Source organism: Suncus etruscus, chromosome 20 (genome assembly GCF_024139225.1).
Source record: "Suncus etruscus isolate mSunEtr1 chromosome 20, mSunEtr1.pri.cur, whole genome shotgun sequence".
NCBI lineage: Eukaryota > Metazoa > Chordata > Mammalia > Eulipotyphla > Soricidae > Suncus > Suncus etruscus.
The window spans coordinates 4,576,737-4,599,205 of record NC_064867.1 but is presented as its reverse complement, the minus strand read 5'-3'; the positions used below and the strand labels follow the sequence as shown (position 1 = coordinate 4,599,205).

General features: G+C 34.5%; 1 protein-coding gene across 2 annotated transcripts in view; it reads left to right on the top strand.

Moving 5' to 3' along the window:
- The window catches only part of ARPP21 (cAMP regulated phosphoprotein 21), a 164,075-nt gene that overhangs the window by 112,963 nt on the left and 28,643 nt on the right, over window positions 1-22,469 (top strand). For both annotated transcript variants that reach the window (XM_049766394.1, XM_049766393.1), the window contains exon 19: window positions 2,282-2,408. In XM_049766394.1, coding sequence (XP_049622351.1) covers window positions 2,282-2,408 — 127 coding nt within the window. The remainder of the gene's footprint in view (window positions 1-2,281; window positions 2,409-22,469) is intronic.

Genomic DNA, 22,469 nt, shown 5'->3' with positions numbered 1-22,469 from the left:
TCTACTTCTTAGAAAGTGTCCTTTAATAGCATCACAATTTACTAATGTATAACTAACACACTTTATATCTTTAGAATTATTGGAAATTTTGTTCGTATATGTTACCTTAAAAAGAAGGAATTGCTGGGCCCACAGAGATAGCACAGCAGTGTTTGCCTTGCAAGCAGCTGATCCAGGACCAAAGGTAGTTAGTTCGAATCCCAGTGTTCCATATGGTCCCCTGTGCCTGCCAGGAGCTATTTCTGAGCAGACAGCCAGGAGTAACCCCTGAGCAGCGCTGGGTGTGGCCCAAAAACCAAAAACCAAAAAAGAATTGCTGGTTGTCCAAATTCTGTGTTATCTTTGCTGTAGAGCCTGACTCATGAATATTCATATTGTTAGATCTTCTGGATTGTAGCTCCTAATGATTCCACAGGCTAACAGTCACATCTACACAGATCATTACCTACTATGCCAATGTTATCGCATGCTACTTGCTACTTGTGTTTCAACAGAAGGATTTTAATAGAAAAGAGTTTCTTATTTGACAAGAGCAAATCTAATCAGGAAATAAGATAGCCATGAAAATCAGTTCTTAGACAGGCTTCATACAATTTTATCTTGACTATATAACTGCTACAAGTCACAATTAATACTGGTCCAACTCTCAAACTTAAGAAAGATGTTAGAAGAAAAGTCAGAACCTGAAAATGAAATAATAATATTATTAGTCAGAAAATAGTCTTAATCTAGAGGATCTGAGGTAGATAAGGATGTTGTTACAATCACGTAATGTCTGACTTGATTTTTATTGAAAACAATATCTTCAGCCATTTTCAGTCATTATAAAGGGACAGAAGGTGACATAAACAATATATTTTAAAAAGTTTGCATTTAAATTTAAATTTAAAAAAAGATTACATTTAAATATTTTATATTCACTTTGTGTCATTTACTATGCAGTCTTTCATAGATATAACCCTATTTCATCATTTCACTCTTGCTTCCTTCGACTGCAGGTCAGCCCATTGTGTTTCCATAAAAAAAAATATGTTAGGGCCGGGCAGTGGCGCTGGAGGTAAGGTGCCTGCCTTGCCTGCGCTAGCCTAGGACGGACCGCGGATCGATCCCCCGGCGTCCCATATGGTCCCCCAAGAAGCCAGGAGCAACTTCTGAGCGCATAGCCAGGAGTAACCCCTGAGCGTCACAGGGTGTGGCCCAAAAACCAAAAAAAAAAAAATATGTTAAAGATATTTGAAAATGTAAACAAAGACTTTTGTTATAGGTAACTTTCATTTTTTCAACATATACTTTGAAGAGGTGTGAAATTAAGCCTCTAAAACATGTTAGTCATGGGACTTTTGTTCTTTCATCAATAAGCAAAATTTAGTGTTTTAAGACAATTATTTTATTGCTCATCGGGGGCTAGGAGTTTGAGCAGAATGGTCAGGGTTAGTTCAGCTCTGCTCTAACCAATACTGATTCTGGTGGTTGGAATGGTGTTGGGAAACCTCCAGTGGGCTGCCTCACAGCTCTAGCAAAAAACAGCGACTGTTCTCTAAATGACTCTGGTAGAACAATCTGAACTTCTTTCCCAAGTGACTTGGTTTCCCTTTTACAAGAGTAAAAATCTGCATTTCTTATTATCAGGCTTGCAAATCTCAGAAATCATAATTTCAGCTTTAGAGCATTTGTCCAGGCAAGTCCCCAGGCTAGTTCAGATACAAAGGTTTGGGGAATGGTTTAACATCTCATGACCTGTACATGCATGCACATATACATATGAACAGATGCACACACAAACATGAATATTTTTTTAATTCTTCAATTATTGAAACAATTTTGATCTACAAAGTATTTCATAATTAAATTTCAGTTATAACATGAGTCAGGGCCTTTCCTACCACTAGAGTCAACCTCCTCATCTAATAGACCCAGATTGTATCCTATACCACCACCCTCGGCCCTCTGGCCTGCCAGTGTAACAGGCCCTTTTGGGTTTAGATTGTTTACAGTTAGGTCTCTTGATTCTATTATCTTTGACTTTGGCTTGGATATTTAGTTCTATTCTTATTTATTTCCCCGCTAATATATATGAGAATACTTGGTCCCTGGCACTCAGCCTTTCTTTATTCCTTTCTTAATAATTTTATAGAAAACTGGGACAAATGGGAATGTTTTGGTGAGTATCTTTGCAAATCTAGGACAATTTAAGATTCCTCTTAAGGTGACATTTTGTATTTTAGAAAATGTTGCTGATTGTACTGTTTTCAGTTCTGCCATTTCTTCCTCTGGTTCACAGATGCCCATGTACTACTATCCAGCCGGTCAGTACCCTACCTCAGCCACACAGCCGTACCGGCCCTTAGCCTCCGTCCAATTCAGTGCACAGAGGGCTCAGCAGATGCCGCAGGCAGCACAGCAAGCAGGTACTTGGAATCCATTTGTCTTTTTTCTCTGCTAACCCAATTATTTTTTGCATGTAAATCTCTCAGCTGTCTTCTTTTGGATCAGTATCCAAGTTTAGCAATTTAAATGGGATCATTTCCCAGAGATTATAATGGAGCTTTTGATTAACACTGTGTGGAAAAAAAAGAAAAGGTACAAGAAGGGAACAAACAGGCCACGCCAGCAAGCATGATAAACAGTTTCCATCCAGTAGTTCGATATTCTCTTAGTTTATTTGAAAGCAGACACTCAACCACATCCTTGTACACCTAGATCTTCCTTTTTTACCCCCTGCCAAGCTTTTCATCTTAAAGATTATTCTTCCCATGTTCCAAAGACTTAGGAAACAAATCAGGTTGTTTCTAGAGCATGCCAAAGAGAAATGTCTGTAGAAGAAGGTCATGCCACTGCAGCCTGTGTCCCGGTGGAAGTCACTCCATGGTCCCAGTCTTCATTGCCACAAGGCCACCTAGAGCTCAGCAGCCACTGTGCAGTGGGAAGGGGGGCCGATGCACTGTACGAGAGTGAGTAGCAGGTCTCACAGTGAACCGGTCTCTTTCCCTACTGTGTCACACTCCCAAGGAATGGGATTGCTGTTAGCCCAGGAGCAGCAGGACGCCAGCAGGGCTGAGCGGCCTGTGCCAGGGAAAGGTTGGTGTCCTTCCTGCTGACCACCCTGCAGTGAAAACTGTTAACTGTCATGCTGACGAACACCTGACTGGGGGAATCTGCCTTTCTTCTGTAAGTAGGTCATGTTCAAGAGCACGTCTGCTACCTCATCTGTTTTCTGCACTGGCTACACATATGCGCACATAGAAGGCGTAGAGATCTAAGTGTATAATTTGCACCGGAGTTGGACCACTGCAGTAAGCTGCTGTGTCAAAAAAAAAAATCAAAAGCACAATCCTTGCCGAGGTTTAATATCGATAACAGACTCCCTCGGAATACTAATGTGAGTACTGCTAGCATGATGTCAGAATGCAGGAATAATTAACTTCTTCTGTATTGCAGATGTCTGCTTGATCTTGAGTTTCTCTCAGTACTGATTGAAAGTCTCTCGAAGAATTAGAGTAACCATGTAGCTACTCAGACCTGGTCTTGTTTCAATAATGTATTCATTCAAATCTATTTTGCCTTCTAAATGGACTATACTTTTTATAGTACTAAGAACACAAAAGAGCTTCAAATTATCTTAAGAAAAAAAATTGCAATATTTTCTCTGAGGGTTGAAAACTGGTATAATCCACTTGATGGTAATTGTGATTTCAGTTCAGGTATAATCTCTGTAAAGTGCTGTTTGTATTTTGAACTTTTATTTTCTTCTACTAATGTTTATCAAATAGATAATGTATCATCTCATACCAGTGACTTAGGGGCTAAAATAAAATTTCCCTTTGGTTGCCAGTTCTTCTAGAAGTAGAAGTACAGGCAGGATTTTTTTTGTTGTTTGTTTGTTTTGTTCTTTTTTTAGTTTTTGCCATTGTATAAGGTGTAACATCTTCTTAAAGTATAGTTCCTATATGTGAATGTAGTTGCTGAAGTTTTGGAGCATGAACCTATATTATTTGAGCCTGTGAGGAAGACAGAATAAAACTCAGTGGATTGTTAATAGAACATCAAAATTAGAAACAAGATTTAAAATAATACGTGGGTGCACACGGTCTCTTTTCTCTCTTTTCCACTAACTTCATTCATAAATTCCCAATCAAGAGGGTGAAGGGTGATAATGCCTATTCATTTGAAAAGTACTGAGTACTGTGAAAAAAAATTGAGCTGCAGAAGACCCTCCCCGTTTCTCAGAGACTGAACTGCAGGGCCTCAGCTTCCATCCCATGGCATCCTGGTGGCTTTAGCTTGTCCCAGACCCCAGATTTCCCAAGAAATGTGACCCCCAAGGTGGAAGGTTATGCTGTGGGGAGAAGGATGGATTCTAAATCAGTAAACAAGTTAAAAAGAGAAGCAAGGGTTTCAGGTAAGTAGGAGAAAATGTGCTTAGTGTGGAGATGGAGAAATGAGGAAATAGACACTATGTCTTTACAGGCTCTTCACAGAGAATACCAGTGGTATCCAAGGACATACTAAACCTTGTAGCATTGAGGACCAGAAGACCAAATATTAAATTCCAATGTGGTTTTCACAGCAGTGCAACATTGAGTGATTTTTTGGAAAGGTCAGTGGTGTACCAGACCTTACAGAGAGTTCAATTCAGCTAACAAAATTCAGGAATCTCAGATCAGAACACTCTGGGCAGTGCTAGGAGACTCTGGGGGTCTACAGATGGCAATCTTTTTTTTAAGACTTCCATAGGGATAGTTATTTGGCAATAACATAATATTGATTGAATATTTCATAGAGAAAATAAACTCCTTGAATAACTAGAAATGCATTATTTTTAATATAATTTTTATTTTGATCATAGTGGCTTACATACTGTTGACAATAATATTTTAGGTACATATTTACATAAAATCAGGGGGGATTCCCATCTCCAAATTGTCCTCCCTACCAAAATATTAAAGACGCACCTTTCTGTACCTTCAATTTTAAAAAGTCTTGAAGATGCATCTATAAATTTGCATCTAGACCAGTATCACTGGGTACCATCCCATAGCAATTTTTTTATTGACTCATTTATCTCCATCTCCTGTAGTCTTGAGTAGTGAGATATGATCTCTCCCAACTTCCTTTGGTAATGAAATTAGATTGTTTTGTAGTATACTCAACTATCAAGGGGTGAAGCATATGGAAATTTATGTCCATTATATCCAATTGGTAGAACAAGGTTACATGAAATTATTATCTTGCTTCTTGGTATTTTTTTTAGTTTTTTAAATTAAAGTGAAAATTATCTCTTCTTTCTCCTACATTCTTGTCAACATACACATCTGCATTAGCTTGCCTTCTTCTGTAGGTCTTGAATCTATACACTTTTATGTGTGTATAACTATATTATAAAGTATACACTTTTGGAATGGAACTGGAGAATCTACAACTTATAACATTGAGTTATACTGTGGTTATTTTTATTCTTTCAAATGACAGTAGTGTTAGTTACTAAGCATTCAATTTTTTCTCAACCTTACAATTTTGGTTTCTTCTTGTGGATCCCTGTTCTACCAATGGCTCTCTAGTCTCACACACTGTCCATATTTATATGATTTTTAGCTTTGTTTGCCTGAAATATCACAAGGATACATGGGATGGGAAGGAGTATGACCCCTGATTGAGGGCTATTAATTTATTCCACCAATGGATCATTAAGTTATTTTGCAGGTAGAAGCAATATCCTATATTAGAGTGATTAGAATGATTATTATGTTAAGAAATGTTACAGAAGTTGAATGGCAACTTTTTATATTGACATTTGCATTTATATTGACAATTTGAATTTAGTAGCTATATATATATATATATATATATAAAGACTTTTACAAGAGATGACTTTTAATAGGAAAATTCTGAGTGAATTTTGACATCAGGCATTCATAACAGGGGCAAGAGAACAATTTTTCTTATGATACTTCTATCGATTATCCAAGATTGCATAGTATATGCAGTGTATGATGAAACGGTTTATAGAAAAATCATTCTCACTTTTACAAATTATGAATTGGAGTATCTGATGTTTGAACATATTTTCTCAGTGGTGAAACATATAGTATCAGGGTTTCATGGTGCTGAAGAATATTATCTTTTATTGCTTTATGCTGTTAGTTAATACTTAAGTATTTAGAACTTCAACTTGTTTAAAATATTCTTAATCTAGGACTTTATTATTCATTATACCCACTGTGTTTAAAAACATCCTCAGGATTACAAAATTTTTAGTAGCCATTGTATGTGAAATTGCATCCGGCTGTCTCTTGGTAGAGTCTCTATGCTCGGTGATTACATGCATGATATTGATTAATTACCACAATGAATTTACAAAGAAAATGTTAGCTGTTAGCCCCTTTTATATATTCTATTGAAATCATTGTGATTTACAAAGTTCTTTATAGTTGGATTTCAGACATACAACATATCAGGACTAATCCTACAACATTGTCAACCTCCCTCCAACAATATTCCCAAGATGCATTCCAAACCACAGATTTCTGCATCCCATTTTAAGTTTTGATTGATTGTTCAAGTTTGGGTCTCTTGATTTCATTGTTGTTGACTTTGGCTTGGGTATTATCCTTGTCTACAGGTCAGCTCAATAGCAGAACACAACGGGATTCTGACCTTGATGAAAACCTCCCAAAATACCATAAGGTTCTAAATAATGTTGCAAAGCTATTCAGTAATAGAACAACTGAGTCGTTTTTATAAATTAATCACTGGAATGGGTGAAATTATTCTCTTAGATCAGGTCGCCAACTCTAAATTTCTTCTCCATGTTGATTTAAAAAGATTGGCATAAATTTTATTCTAGATGTTCCAAAATCTTAGGCATGTTTTAAAAGCTCAACAAAAATAAGCTTGTAAACTTCAATATATTTCCATTACTGGGTATTTAAGGATAAATAAATTCTCCACTGGTAATTAGTATAAGAATCTAAACAATCTTCCCCCAGAGTGAATTAGATAGTATACTCTCCTTGTCTATTTAATTCGAATTTTTTGTGTAAAATTGCTGCTAAATAAATGACTCTTCCTGTGAAATCATCTAGGCCAGAAGATCACTTAGAAGTGTATGATTTTAGATATCATTTGAAGATAATTCTGGGGCTTTTGAATAATGTATTTAGTTAATTATTATTAAAGAATTATTTTGATTATCTCTTTTACTCCTCAAAGTGGGATGGGTTATTACCATAGAGGAAATGACCACTTAAAATATTTGAATTTATAAGAGCAAAATTGTTAGTAATATTCTTTTATTACCCTTTCAGTGATTATAGGTTATGCTTAAATGATGTTATTTTTATATTGGTGGTTTTAATTATTATTCCTTTTTGTCAATATTGGTTGATTATTTTATTCATCTTTTCAAAAAGCAGGTTGCTGGTTTTCTTAATTGCTTTGTTAATAATTTTGTTATCACTTGTCTCTGATCTTTCCCTTGCTATTTCCTTCCCTTTGCTCATTTTAGGTTTATTTTTTACTTTACTCTTTGTAGTGTGTTGAGGACAAAATTAAGAGTTTTTATTTGAGACTTTTATTCAGTGTCATATGTTATTTTCCAAGCCTTGAGTCAGCTATTTCATATATGTTTTAATAAGCTTCTGTTCCATTTTACAATCAACTATAATTTTGGGGAGGGACTTCTTCTCTGACCAATGAATTTTGTACTTTTGTGTGTGTGTGTGTTGGTGATGTTATTGTCATTGGTAGTACCTGGACTAGAAGTCTAATAGAAGGCTTCATATATGCAATGCTTTTTTTTATCTTCTTGTATTTGAGCTAGATCTCTGGCTCTAAGAAGTGTACTGTCTAGTGTCAAAGTATTTGGAGATTTTTGTATCATTTTTGTAGAAACTTGACATATTTATTCCACTATAGCTAAAAATAATAGGTAAAATTTTAAATAATTAAATTGTTGAAATTGCTTTTATTGACCAGAATATGCTCTCCTTGATAAATGGGTCATTAACACTAGAAAGAAAAAAAAATCTTTGGATATTCTTTTGTTATCAAATGGAATGTCCTAGACATCTTAATTAAATCCTATTTTGTTTTGTTTTGTTGTTATTCCAATATTCTATATTTTTACTAACTTTCTGTTTGCTGGTGTTTTTAGTTGCTGAGATATTCATGAGGTCAACTATAAAACTTCCTACAGTTCAGAAGTGAATCTTGAGGTAGAGATTGCTCCCAGAATTCCCAAAGTACAAAGATGAAAGGGAGGCTGAAGTTATCACCTTGTTCCTTTCCAAAGTAAATAAAAAATATTGCATTCTCTGAAATAAGATAGGAACATTTCATTTAAGGTAAGGCTCTAAACCCAGTGGGCATCGAAGAAGCTATTACTATAAGCTGATGCCTGCACCTCTTACATAATATGTTTTTGGCACTGCCAAATACTAATACTAATACTAATGATATTATTTTTGGTTTGGAACAGTAGATTATTACAGGTAAATGATTATATTTGTCTATATTAGGTCCAATATTTATGCATTTTGAGTATACTAGGAGACTGTAATATTGGATATCAAGAAAATAAACTTGGAAGATACATGGCTGTATATACCTAAGCAAGGAGTGGGGGTGAGGGCAACGGGGACAAAAACAAAAATTGAGAGATCTTTAGGTTGGGTTAAAGTTTAAGTCAATCATTCAGTGTGGATATTTATAACTGTTGAGATGTCTCTTATATTTGATCTTCTTATTATGATTTTGTTGTTGTTGTTATTTTTTAATTCTGATCACAAGGGCCCAAGCTACTTTGAGCTTGATGCTCAGAGATCACTTATGAAGGTGTCAGAAGTGTAGACCACAGATCAATCTCAGATAGCCTGCATAAAAAGCCTGTACTCCAGAACTTTGAGCCATCTTTCTGGCCCCCTCTCTTTGTCTTTGAAAGTTCTCTTCCACTAGAACCATCCTCATCAGCAGGGCCTACTGATTGAGTCATTTGAAAATATTTATTTTACTTGGCCTCATTCAGAAGAAAACCATGAAAAAGAAATGTTAAGGATGCTTTGTGTGGAAAAATCTCACAGAGTTTTGGTGCATCTTCCTTAAGCAGTTTTTATTTTCTTCTAAGTCCTTATATGTCCCCTCCTATATCTGCATTGAATAAATGACATTTCATTATGTGTTGATGTCTTTGATAGGAGACAATAGTGGAGATTTGGTTTGAGAGGTTTGAGAGTTTTTTCTCCTTTTTCTTTTATTTAATATAAGCCTTGTTTGGACTTTCTGTTACATCCTGGTCAATAGTTGTAATTCCACATGATTATTAGAAATAGCACTGGAGTTTAAGTACTCAATTTGGCTTCAAACTTGTGGAAGTGTCATTATTCTCCTATCTTGGAATCTCCCTTTCTAGAGCCAGAAAAGCAGTTTCTTCTAGTTACAGATTTCAGAAACTTTCTCTCTGATGAAATATCACTTGTGATATTCCTCTTTGGTATTTTAACTTGCTGCTCTTTACACTGTAAAGATATACACCCACACAAAGTAAAAATAACATTCAAGCAAACTATAAAACATGTTATCTTTCCACCAGCTCCAATCTTAAGGCTTTCCTTCCTTTCTAGTGGGCATCCCTACCACTCTTAGTATTTTAGCTGTTCTGAAATTATGTAAATAAACTTTGTAATGGGCCTCCTGCTATCCAGTTCATTGGGAGAAGAAAGTGGGCATCAGCTAATGTAGGTTCCAATGAATTTTAAATACATGTATAAATAAATAAAGTGTTGCATTGAACCAAACCTCTACTCTTACTATGGAGAAATCCATAGGGATTTGGGGTTGGGGAAGAGTTCCCTAGTTAGTAAGTCATAAGGCTGTAGCGAGTCAACTTGTCTAACATACAAACTTTAAAAGAGGTCCTTAGAGTTATCTGTTTCTCTGTAACACAAGGTGCAATTTTCTTCTATTTATTTAGATAGAGCAATTAAACTTCATCAAACTCAGCCAAATACAAATTAAGTCTATGCCTCAGAAGACACTTAAATGTAAATAAGTGTCATACCCACTTTCCCACCTTCACACTTTTTACTGATATGTAGGGAAGGATAATAAAACCAGTGCTCTTCAAACTTTGGTTCATATAAAAAAATCTTTGATTTATATTCAAAATCATATTTGGATACAGCAGGACTGAAGTGAGTACATCTAGACAGTCAACCAATATTATGCTTGTCTTTTGCTGTTGCTGATGCTATTGGTTTACTGTCAAGATGGAATATCATAGTACATTTTATACAACTAACTATCTGATAAAATTATAGCAAGTATAAGAAGCCCATTCATATTTACCATTTCATTCAACATTATATGCATTTTAGACACAAAGCTAATTTTTATAGTCAGCATTATATATTTACATATCATGTATATGTAATAAATAGTAATTCTAAAGAATTAATAAGTTAATCAGTCTTTACAAATTCAATTTTAAAAGAGATGTAATAACATTAGCATGATTCTATCACTGAGCAGACAATGGTAAGCATTGAACAAAGAGGGGCCAGAGAGATAAGTTGCTTATCTTTCTTGTGGTCTACATGGATTCAAATTTAGCACCACATATGACCCAAAAAACCTGAACAGGAAAATATCCCTGAGTCCCACCACCAATTATATGTCCAAACAAAACAAAAATAAAACAGAAGTAAGAATAATATATGTATTTATTATTATGGCAGTTTGAACAGGAGATATGTGTGTGAAAGAGATAGTGGGGAGAAGGTGTCAGAAGACAGAGATAATAACTTAAATGTTTAAATAGAGACCTCTTAGCTGTTTAATTAAAATAAAATGTGATCAAAACCGTTGTTGCACATGATTGAATAAAATAGAAAGTCACCTCACATTGGCCAGTCATATGCATATTCATGGAATATGTCACAAACCCTTTGAGATACTTTTATGGAATACAATTTGTTTGGGTTTTGGAACCTTAGCAATCGAAGCATTTCTATAATTTTATGTACTAATGCTCCCTTAAAACTCTTTGCATTAGTTTTCAAAGAATTCAGATGTAGGGAAATAATCATCCTAAAAAAATTCTCAGTCATCTATTGTTCGTAAAAGCTCTTTCCTGTCATCATTTATTTCCTGATGTGTAATAATATAATGCATTTTGTGGTATCTCTGACAAGAAGCTACAATAAAATGTGGCATGCATATTTGAAAATATCCCAAATCTACTTTCTTTGCTGCTCGAGCTTCACAGAGATCCAATAAGGAGAAAAGTTTGTAGTCTTTTTTTGGCGTTTGGGTATTACTTCTGTTGTTATATCTTATTGCTAACATTAACTGTTCTTGGTCTAAAACACAGTTGAGATGGTATAAAATTTACCTTAATGGACTCTATTTAACAAGAGCAGTAGAGTAAAATTGACAGTAAATTTTATATTTTTAGCTATACTTAGTAATCAATCTTAGTCATTATAATTGAGAAGGGTATTATTTTTAAAGATCCATATATTTTTCTTAGCATATATTTCACTTTGAATTTCCAGTGTTTGAGATTGGTTTGAGAAAGGGAGAGAAAGTATCAGAGCTCAAGAATTTAGAATTCCAGTGGACCAACAAAATATATAATTTATGGACAATAGTATTTTGTTCTTTTGTCTTAAAATGTCTTCCCCAAAGTTGATGATTTAAAAATATATTCTTGTCAGGTATTGTATTTATAATTTCATGAATATTAATATGTAAAATCCAAATGAGGTGCATTTTAATTAAAAATAAGATGATCATAGTCCCACAAATAAGCAATTTAAAAATTATTGTATTTGACAGCTCTGAGGAAGATATTTATACATTGGATATCTGCATTACTATGTTCTTAAAAGCAGAGAGGTAAATCATCAGCATTCCATGAAGATTTCATTGTCTGACTTTTTTACTTTATTGAAGTCACATGGATAAATCCTTGTGGAACAAGCTGTTCTGAAAATATTATTCTGGAAAAGGTTTCCATGGAAATGTTCATGTTTTTCTTTCATTAATGTGCCTAATTATTGCATTTACAGAAATGAAATTCAAAAAGTATTAAACTGGGATTATGAGTGAGATTAACATTACTAGGAGCAATATGAGGTATCATGGTATTTTTATACACAAACAATAGAGATATACAGGAATTCTTGTCTCCTAGGGCTTTTTACTACCAAAAGAAATTTTTCAATATCTTATCAGTGCTTAGTCCATAGCATTTTATATGTATTTTGATGCCTACATATTAATTAGTTATGCACTTCTGCACAAGGGTCGAGTTTGTAATTTTGCTTTTTTTTTTGTAAAGCTAAGAAGACAGATCATAGCATTATCAGTTTTCTTCGTATTATACAACAAAAATTATTGCTTAGGAAGGAAGAAAAAGATGAATTCGAGATTATAAGAGAAATGCTATAAGGAAAACATTCCTGTTTCTTAGAATGACTAATATACTGTGAAGTTTTTCTGATAAGTTTTTCTCTAAGGAACCAAAACTACTTATTCCAAGTTGTCAGACGTACCTATTTGATAAAACTAAATAAAGTTAAGAGAAGTTAGACGTTTTTGATGCCTATGTAGCCTTTCCTTTTTATTTATTTCTTGTGAATTTGATGCCAACAGTTTAAGCTGTTAGCTGTCTACTGACTAGTTCTCCTTTCTAGTGACAGTTCCACTTTGGGGGGAAGCATCCTTAAGTCTTATTTTACTTATTTTTATTTTGTAACTAATTCATGACTACACAAAATTTCTGGTTATACCATTATTCTATTAAAGAAACAAGCACAAACCCTGGTGCTTTTTATGTGGTGACTTTATGGGTAGGCACCCCCTAATCCATCTCATTTCTTTTCCATTCTACACATTTCCTCTACTGGATGATAAGATTTTTCCTTCTCCCAGAGAAAGAAAAAAAATTTAACACTAAAATTAGTAAGGAATGCATGCTGAATTTTCTTCACCTCTGGACATAGACCACGAAGTGATTTATACAAGTTCTTGTTCATCTCCATATTCCTCGTGTCAGCATAAAGTTGACCCTTCTGTTTATAACTTAACAGAGATATTTATAGTGACTAAAAATTTAAGAACATCTTAAATAATGTAGTGTTTGTGGGGTTTTGTTTTTGCTTCCCAAATTTAAATATATATTTCTTCCCACAAGAAAATTGTTTTGGGGACTTAGGGTCCCCTTTAAATTTTTACTTGTCATTGAATTTTTTATTGCTTAAAAAATAAGTGTTATTGCAAGTTTAAAGAGAAAACAGTGTGAAAATCACTGAAATTATAGGAACAACTGAGGAAGATACAGATTAGTATGTGCCGAGTTGACTGAGGACAATTCTAAAAGAAATTTTGTAACCCACATGCCCTCTTTCGGGTTGATTATGTTCATATGCTTCCAAATAGGGTCACTGATGATTCATTCAGTTGTCACACCATGATGCAGTGACAGAAGCAAGTTTGTCCATCTGTTAGTTGGAGGGGCCTGTGAGTGATATCTAACAGCCTTCATACTTCAAACAGTGCTTATCTGGATCTCACCACAAATCTCCTTCTGTGGTTTCATCCAGGTGCTAGTCACAGTTGTCAGCAGTTCTTCTGTGGTGCAGGGATGTTTTTGATGCCCGTCAAGGACTGCCACCAGTGCCCAATTGCTTGCTGCATCTTCTCCCTGATTCCCACACCATTTCCTTCTAGGCACCTAGAGACTCATTAAATTTGCATTTTTAACAGTCTCCCAGATGTTCTTACATGGTTGTTTTTGTTTTAGTTTTGCAATAGGTCCAGGACCATTGCACTTTTTATGAGCCATTATACATTGAACTATTTCAGGGGAAAAAATTAACAGAATAATGGGGCCAAGGTAGCCTATAATGGAATATAATGTTGAGATATTGTAAAAACATGCAATTTTCTATGATACTTATTATTGGTTCCCATATTAGCTCCAAAATGTATTCAACAATTTTCACAAAGAAAAAAATTATAAACAAATATTGCTAATTACTCAATCGAGGATAATGTTAACCGAAGCATATGGTAGGTTCTCTGTAGTGAACCTTGATGGAATACTTGAATTTCTCCAATAGAGAACCAACTAGATCTACTTGTCAATTTATAAGGCTCTACTCCTACAACCTTTATTTAACCTAGTAAAGGACATTCAACATACTATTTATAACAATACATGGCACAACTTCAATAGAAATAGTCACCCACCCTCCCGTTATTTTTTTTAATTTAGTCACTGTGAAATTACATTTATTTATGACTGGGTATCAGACATACAATGTTTTATCACCAATTCCTTTATTGGTGTCTACTTTCTTCTATCAATGCCCCCTCCACTCCCATTTGCCTCCCACTTAACAATTATATTCTATAAAGGCATTATAAAAATATATATGTACATATATTTTTGCACTGTGGTTTATATTACTGTTGTTAATAGATTTTCTTATGTAATACTTTGCCACCTTTCAGCTCCACTTTCTTGACCATTTTCCTCTAGCAGAGACAGAGCCCCTTTCTGTTCTATCTCTCAGTTTCCTCAAGTGGCATGTTTCCTGCTGAATACCAGTTCTCATGATCTTTATTGTTCATTGGTTTGGAGTATTTGTTATTCCATCAGTATGGTTTGTTATATTACTCATATGAAAGATATAATTTTGTTGTCATTCTCCCTTTGACTAACTTCATTCATCATGAACTCTCTTGGTCCTTCCATGTAGCATCAAATTTTATGACTATTTTTTCTTATGTATGAGTAATATTCCATTGGGTATATACACCATAGTTTCTTATCCAGCTAACTATTCTTAGACAACCTATTTTTTTAAATTATGGACACATCCTTTAAACTCATTGGATCAAACTGATAATCCTGCAAGGACCTTGTGGTACCTGGCATGGAAATCAGCACCTTGCACATGCCTATCATGTGCTCCACCACTTGTTCTGTCTCCCTGGACGCTAGATCCTAACTTTGTAGGTCCAGAGCAGATTGTCTCAACCATATGAGATGACCTCACAATAATGTAGACAAGCAATTGTAACACAAGTTATCCCCATTAGTATCATTCTGGTGCCAGTTTGTTCAACACTAGAGCAGAATTTGTAGTAGAGTCGAAGGCTTTCAAATCTCACCTTTTCTCTCCTCTTTAATTTCCATAATCAATAAACATTTACTCTTACACTGTCTTTTGTCCTCAAACAGAAACTACATCACTGAGATTGCAGGCTATTTTTCCACTTTTTTTTTTTAACATTTCCCTTTGTTAACTCAACACAAATCAAAGCACTCCACACTCTTTGAGTTGGAGTCGATTTCAAGTGCATCTGTGAAAGTACAACACAACGGAGAGTTTCCTTAGCAACAGAAACATGACAATCCTCACATATACACACACATAAACACACATCATGCACAATACATAGAAATGTTGGCTTTCAACCTCCTTCAATTGCCCATCTGCACCACTATATGCCAGGCTTAGAAATTTCACTTGCAACAAGAGTTTCTGTCCCCATGGATTTAAACATTGGTGGCAAGGTGCCAACACCAAGTACTGACTCTTACCTGTAAAGGTAGATTTGAAATGTACCATTTCTGTATTCTAGATATTTCAATAGGAAAGAAAATTGGGTTTTAAAAGTTTGTATGTATCTGTGTGTCTTTGTATGTATGTGAGTGAATATAATTGCCCAGATGGACTGAATTAACAGCACTAGGAGAATATAATTTTACTTTGTTTTCAGTCAGTCTCTGAAATTTGAATACCAAGTGTTTATTTAACCGCAGGATCTAATGGTCTGTTTGGTGACTGTTGTGAAACTTAATGTACTCAATTAGCAGTATTTATGACATTTAGTGAGATTCAAAATAAGCTCTCTTGAGCCCAAAAATGCATTTCTCTTATAAGATACAGGAAGTAAAATATAGAGATATGAAGAGGCAAACGAATCATGCTTCTAGTTTCAAAGACAATGTTCAGCAAGGATGTGGATCGGCTGACATTATTTTCAGTCCTAACTTTCTACTATGATCTCAATAAATAAATAATTCCCTCTCTGTCATACTATAGAATGCAAACTGTTCCCTGTTAAGTCTTCTTTTTTTACGGGGAGGACACATCTGGTGATGCTCAGGGATTACTCCTGAGTATGCATTCAGAAATCACTCCTGGCTAGGGAGACCATATGGTACACAGGGAGATCAAACCGTGGTCTGTCCTAGGTTAGTGCATGCAAGGAAAATGTCCTACAGCTTGCGCCACTGCTCCACACATCCCCATTCAGTCTTTTTCTCTTAACTGTATTAGTTTTTACTTTGGAACCACATTTCTAGTTGTTGGTTTCTAAATTATTCTGCCTCTGAGCTTGTCAGTTATTGAAAGATAGTGTGCTCTAGGCTTCCTTTTCCTTTTCTGGGTAATTGAACCACCTGTTCAGCATGTAACTTTCAAGATTTTGGTGTTTATTACTAGATTTATTGCTTCATTCCAGAACACAAGTCTTCAATACAAGTAAAAAAGAGAATTAGTGCTTGGCAAGCCCCCTTTTTTGATAACAAATGATTGGAATTTTTATCTCATTATTCTCGAGGCTGTAAGTTCAAGGAGTTAACAGAGGTCATTTCTTCCGATGCCTTTCATACAGGCTTGCAAAAAAATCCATGAGTTAATTGAAGCAAGATATGAAGTATGGGAAACCAGAATGCTTTGCCAAAGCATTCTTATAATGTCATCAAACACAATTTCATATCAAGTAGTTTTTACTGCCAGCTGAAATTATCCATAGAACAGTATAACAGTTTGCCTGTGTTCTTTCCCATTTTAAATTATTCTAGTGTTGTTGGAATTATATTTCACCATCACGTACAAAAGAGTCTATCTTAAGCAGCACATTGTATCTACATGAGAGTCGATGGTGGAGACTAAAAGCCTTTTAAAGGCATGCGTGGATTTTGCTCATAAGACAGTGAAAAACAGAGTCAAATGACAGTACAAGCTATTTTCACTCCTCGCCCCATTACTGTGGTTCTTGTTAGTATGTGGTGACAGTAAGTAATCATAAATCTTGTGAATCCATAATTCCAGTTTTTTGCCTCCCAGGAACTCTCTCTCTTTATTCTTATTCCAGCTCACATCAGGGTCTGTGGTATTATTGCAAAGACTGGCTACTTGAATTCTGCACATTTGCCTAGCAGTGACAGCCAGTACTGTAGAACGACAACTGCCATCTGGCTCTTTCTCTTAGATATGTAGCAGTTGCCTCTATAGAGTTTGGGGAATGTAGGAGTCTCCGGGGAAGCCAGAACCTCTGTGAAATCACCACAGATGACTTTATTTTGGGAGCTAACAGGAATGGAAGGAGCAAAATTAATGAACAGGGAGTTCAATGTCTGTATTACAGGTCTTGATGGAACTTTAGATAAACTTCATGGATTTATTAGGACTGTGTGACATACCTGAAAGAATATGGAGATGAAAACAAATAGAAAGTTGAAAAAACTCCTAATCCTGGCTCTGTCGACAGAAGCCCCTTTATTGGGAAAAATGGGGGAGAAGATAGAATTACCCATGGCTAAAAAGGCACTTTCATGATTTGCAAACCAAACCAGCAGATATCATGATTGCTTTTAGGTAGGAGTGAATTTATAAGAACTTATAAGAATATAGATAGCTAGATTATCCTCTATTTCTGAGCAACGTCTCTTCCCAAGGAATATTCAACATAGTCTGAGCAATAAAGCTGTTTACGCTATAAGTTATAGTTTTACTTATTTTTCCAACTTCAAGCATAACCTGTTTTGTAGCCAGGCATATATTAGTTCAGCAACATTTCTTTAGCCCTAGTCACAGAAACAGAGAGAAAATTTAGTGATATCTAAAGGCACAAATGTGGGGCTCTTTCTATATTGAAGCTACTGGTACAAGTCATCATAAATTCACTCACTCGATGGTGTTTTTACAAAATATTTCAGTAACAAATTCATTTTTAAATACAATACATGTTATATTAACTTGGAAAATTGTTAATAATTTAATTTAATAATATTAATAAATAAAATAATGAAATAATTATTTTAATAATATTCTTATATCTTTACATACTCATAGCTGTGCATAGATATGACATGTTTAATCAAGAATATGAAATATATATCACCATTATTAAAATTATTTTTCAAAATATTTATTTTTGTATATTTTTATTTTTGACTTTTAAAGTCAAATTTTAATAAAAAGACTCATATTTTGTTGTTTAAAAAGAGATTATACCTAGAACCATGTACACTAGATATATCTGATGCCACTAGAGAAATGTTGATATTGCTCATATTTTACTTTTTTTCTCTTCTGACATGCAATCAATAATGTTGACAGGTGAAATAACATTCAAGTCATTAAGTTACCCGAACCTTAATTAAAATTTTTAGGTGTTCCTATAAACCAGATAGTGTAAGTAAAGTAAGTCAAAAACCGGTATATCATGGCTGACGTTTACTCAATTCTATGGGTGTAAGGGTTCCACTTCACTATTTTCTAAGACTTCTTATATATACTAATTGAATATCTCTGAATTTTAACTTGAACAAAATTTTATGAGTTTATATTGTATTGAAATAACTACAAAAGAACTGAATCAGAGGCCTCAATATAGTGCACAAGTATAGTACATAGCTATAAGCCACATAGTAGACGTAAAGTTCTAAATACAAAGATTAGTCATAAAATGAGTCTAAGAAAACTATTACCCGACACATAAGAAAAATTATGACTACACAATAATGGAGAAAAATAATGCTCTGATATAATTAAATGACTTTTGGGGGTGCATGCATTAAGACTCCGGAAATTAGGATCAATAATTGTCCCAGAAACTTCATTTCTGCCTCTTACTTTTCCGAGTCAGCACATATGTGGATTAAAATTCTGTTTGCATAAAGTTAGAGTTTGTGCATCTGGTAAAAGTGCTTTGATACTACCCATCTTTTTCCAATGATATGCCTTCTGAAAAATGTGCTGAGCAAAGGCTGTCTCTTACAATGTTTTTCTCTGAACAGTCTTACCTATAAGAATAAACTTTTTCTAAATCCCATGGAACCAGATGGAGCTTTTGAAATCACCCAAATTGTAACCAAACAATTCTATTTTGGATACTCACAGGCCCTTTGGGAGACCATTATAAAATCTATTCCATTTTCTCAGAAATGAATCTTATGCATTGAGCTTGGTTTTGAAATTACAATAGTTCAGAAAGCACATGATAAGTAGGATTATTTCCAAAGGAATTAACCTCCCAGAACAGAATATGCCTAACTCTAGATTATAGAAATACATTGTTTTCTTGTGTATATTATTGCTGATGAAAGAAAAATTCCATTTTGGTGACTGATATTTTTTAAATGAAAGTAATCCTTTAAAGCAACTAAAATTTTAGAAATGTAGCAGAAGGTATTTAACTTCCTTGCCTTACTAAGAGAATATATGCACTGAATATAATATTATTTGTTTGTACTCCAAATACAGCAAGATGATACATTTTTAATTGGTCTGTGTCTACCAAAATGCCAAAGTTCAACCAAGTCAATCTTGAAAGTCCCATTCATCCCCTTCTATTGTGAGTTTAATTGATAACAGGGCTTTAGAAACCAATTTGAGATTCATTATGAATAAAGAGTTAAGTTTAGTTGAAAATAAAAAGCATGGCATTTAGTACAGATATGGAAATGTCCAAAAGGTCATGGTATAAGTGAACCATCAGTATGCTGAAAATCAACCAGAAAACAAACTGTATTTGTTATGTATTTTGGGATACCATTTTGCATGCTTTCCTCATAAGGAAAAAAAGGCTCAACTGTAGCCAGAAACAAAGAGGTTACATGAAAATGCAAATGAGAGTAGAATGCTTTTCATACTTATATTAATTGAAAGTAAGTGGTTTCCTCCTACTGAGATAAAAAATGAGAAAGATGGAAAAGATAAAAATATGTGCTTTTAAATAGAACAGCTTCAATAATCATTATATATAACTTATCCCTATCTAATGGAATAGTTATGAATTAGAACTAAGAATTAGGTTACCTGACATTAACTCTGTCATTTATACTTGAATGTTCTTGAACAAATTAGCCACTCTGTACTTCAGTATTTTCACCTGTTAAACAAAGATGATCCTGAGCAAAAGTCACAAGAATTAAATGCTGCAATAATAGCATATTGTTTCGATGATTAAAGTTCAGAAAGTTCATAATATATAGAAAGCAGTCATCCACATGGAACCTATAAATGAAGAAGCATTAATACCAAAAATTTCTTTTTTTTTATTTAAACACCTTGATTACATACATGATTGTGTTTGGGTTTCAGTCATAAAAGGAACACCACCCATCACCAGTGCAACATTCCCATCACCCAAGTCCCAAATCTCCCTCCTCCCCACCCAACCCCCGCCTGTACCCTAAACAGGCTCTACATTTCCCTCATACATTCTCAATATTAGGACAGTTCAAAATGTAGTTATTTCTCTACCTAAACTCATCACTCTTTGTGGTGAGCTTCCTGAGGTGAGCTGGAACTTCCAGCTCTTTTCTCTTTTGTGTCTGAAATTTATTATTGCAAGAATGTCTTTCATTTTTCTTAAAACCCATAGATGAGTGAGACCATTCTGCGTTTTTCTCTCTCTCTCTCTCTCTGACTTATTTCACTCAGCATAATAGATTCTGTGTACATCCATGTATAGGAAAATTTCATGACTTCATCCCTCCTGACAGCTGCATAATATTCCATTGTGTATATGTACCACAGTTTCTTTAGCCATTCGTCTGTTGAAGGGCATCTTGGTTGTTTCCAGAGTCTTGCTATGGTAAATAGTGCTGCAATGAATATAGGTGTAAGGAAGGGATTTTTGTATTGTATTTTTGTGTTCTTAGGGTATATTCCTAGGAGTGGTATAGCTGGATCGTATGGGAGCTCGATTTCCAGTTTTTGGAGGAATCTCCATATTGCTTTCCATAAAGGTTGAACTAGACGGCATTTCTAAAGTTCTTGTTGTCTACTTAGGAAACAATTCTCATAGCCAACAGGATGAAATAGTTCGCTCATTGCTCTTTGGCGATAAATTCAACTTTCTTGATTTTAAAACACTTATAACACAGCCAGAGTCATGTTTTAGTTATTTGTTTGTTTATTTATTTATTGTTTTGGGGTCAGACCTGGCTGTGCTCAGAGGTTACTTCTAGCTCCGCACTCAGAACTCAATCTTGGAAGGCTCAGGAAACCATCTGTGATGCCAGGAATTGAACCCAGGTTAGCCACATGCAAGGCAAATGTCCTACCCCATTGTGCTATCATTCCAGCCTGTGTTTTTATTTTTTAAAGGAAGAAGTGGACATTTGCATTTTGATAAAATATAGACATACAGCTCTACCAAGTTTGTATATTTGTTTTACCATTAGTAAATGTTGACTGCTTGTAGTTTTTATGACATACATAGATGCAGGAATATGGAGTTCAGTGTAGGGGTGCTCCCCAATTGATGGTAGCGAGCTTTGTTATTAAAAAAGAAAAGAAAAAGAAAAACTCTATTACAAAAATAAAACAATAATGCACTAATTTGTTTCTTTGCCTACTCTAGATGCCACTATATGAGGGATTATCATAGAAAGCACATTCTTACTATAATTTGGAGCTTTAAGGCATTTGATGTGCCAATTGTCTTCACTTGAATCTGGTCTGTAATTTATCATAGGAGTGTCCTACCCTGCTCAAATGCGCCCTTTGTGGGCAGAGGCAAAGCTAATATACTTTCCAAGTGTATTTGAATTGCTTCAATAAATCACAGCTGCCATTGTAAGCAGTTTTATCATTTGCCACAACAATAAGTTATCTTCATGCTTTATAGATGCAATGTTCTTCGAGACTTTTATTTGTGTAAATTGTAATGCATAATAACCCATTTCCTAAAATTAAGTTTGGAAGCTCATACATTTTATATATGTATATACACACATACATATATTTAAGATGCAAAAGAGTATTTCAAAGGAATTGTGTAAGTTTGATGAGACATGAGGCCATTTTTATCCTGCTTATTTTATAGTAGCAATTTATTTCTTTATTATCACCATAATGATGTGAGCATTAAATGCTTGCAAATGGGGTTAAACTTCATTTGCTTTTTACTGCTCAGTGAAACAAGGGTCATAGTAAAACCATTCCGCAAAGAAATAGCACTTAAGCACAAATAGTTCTAGTAGATCTTCTGTGGGTGAAAAAGAGAAACTTAAATTTTAACAAATACGTGTCACCACAGTTAACTCATTTATTCCAATACATCAGCTGCAGAATCATACTTTTTCTCATAGTGTTCTCTGGAACTTACTTCCAATTTTTCTCTATTTCACAATGGACAAACTTGATTAAAACCCTATT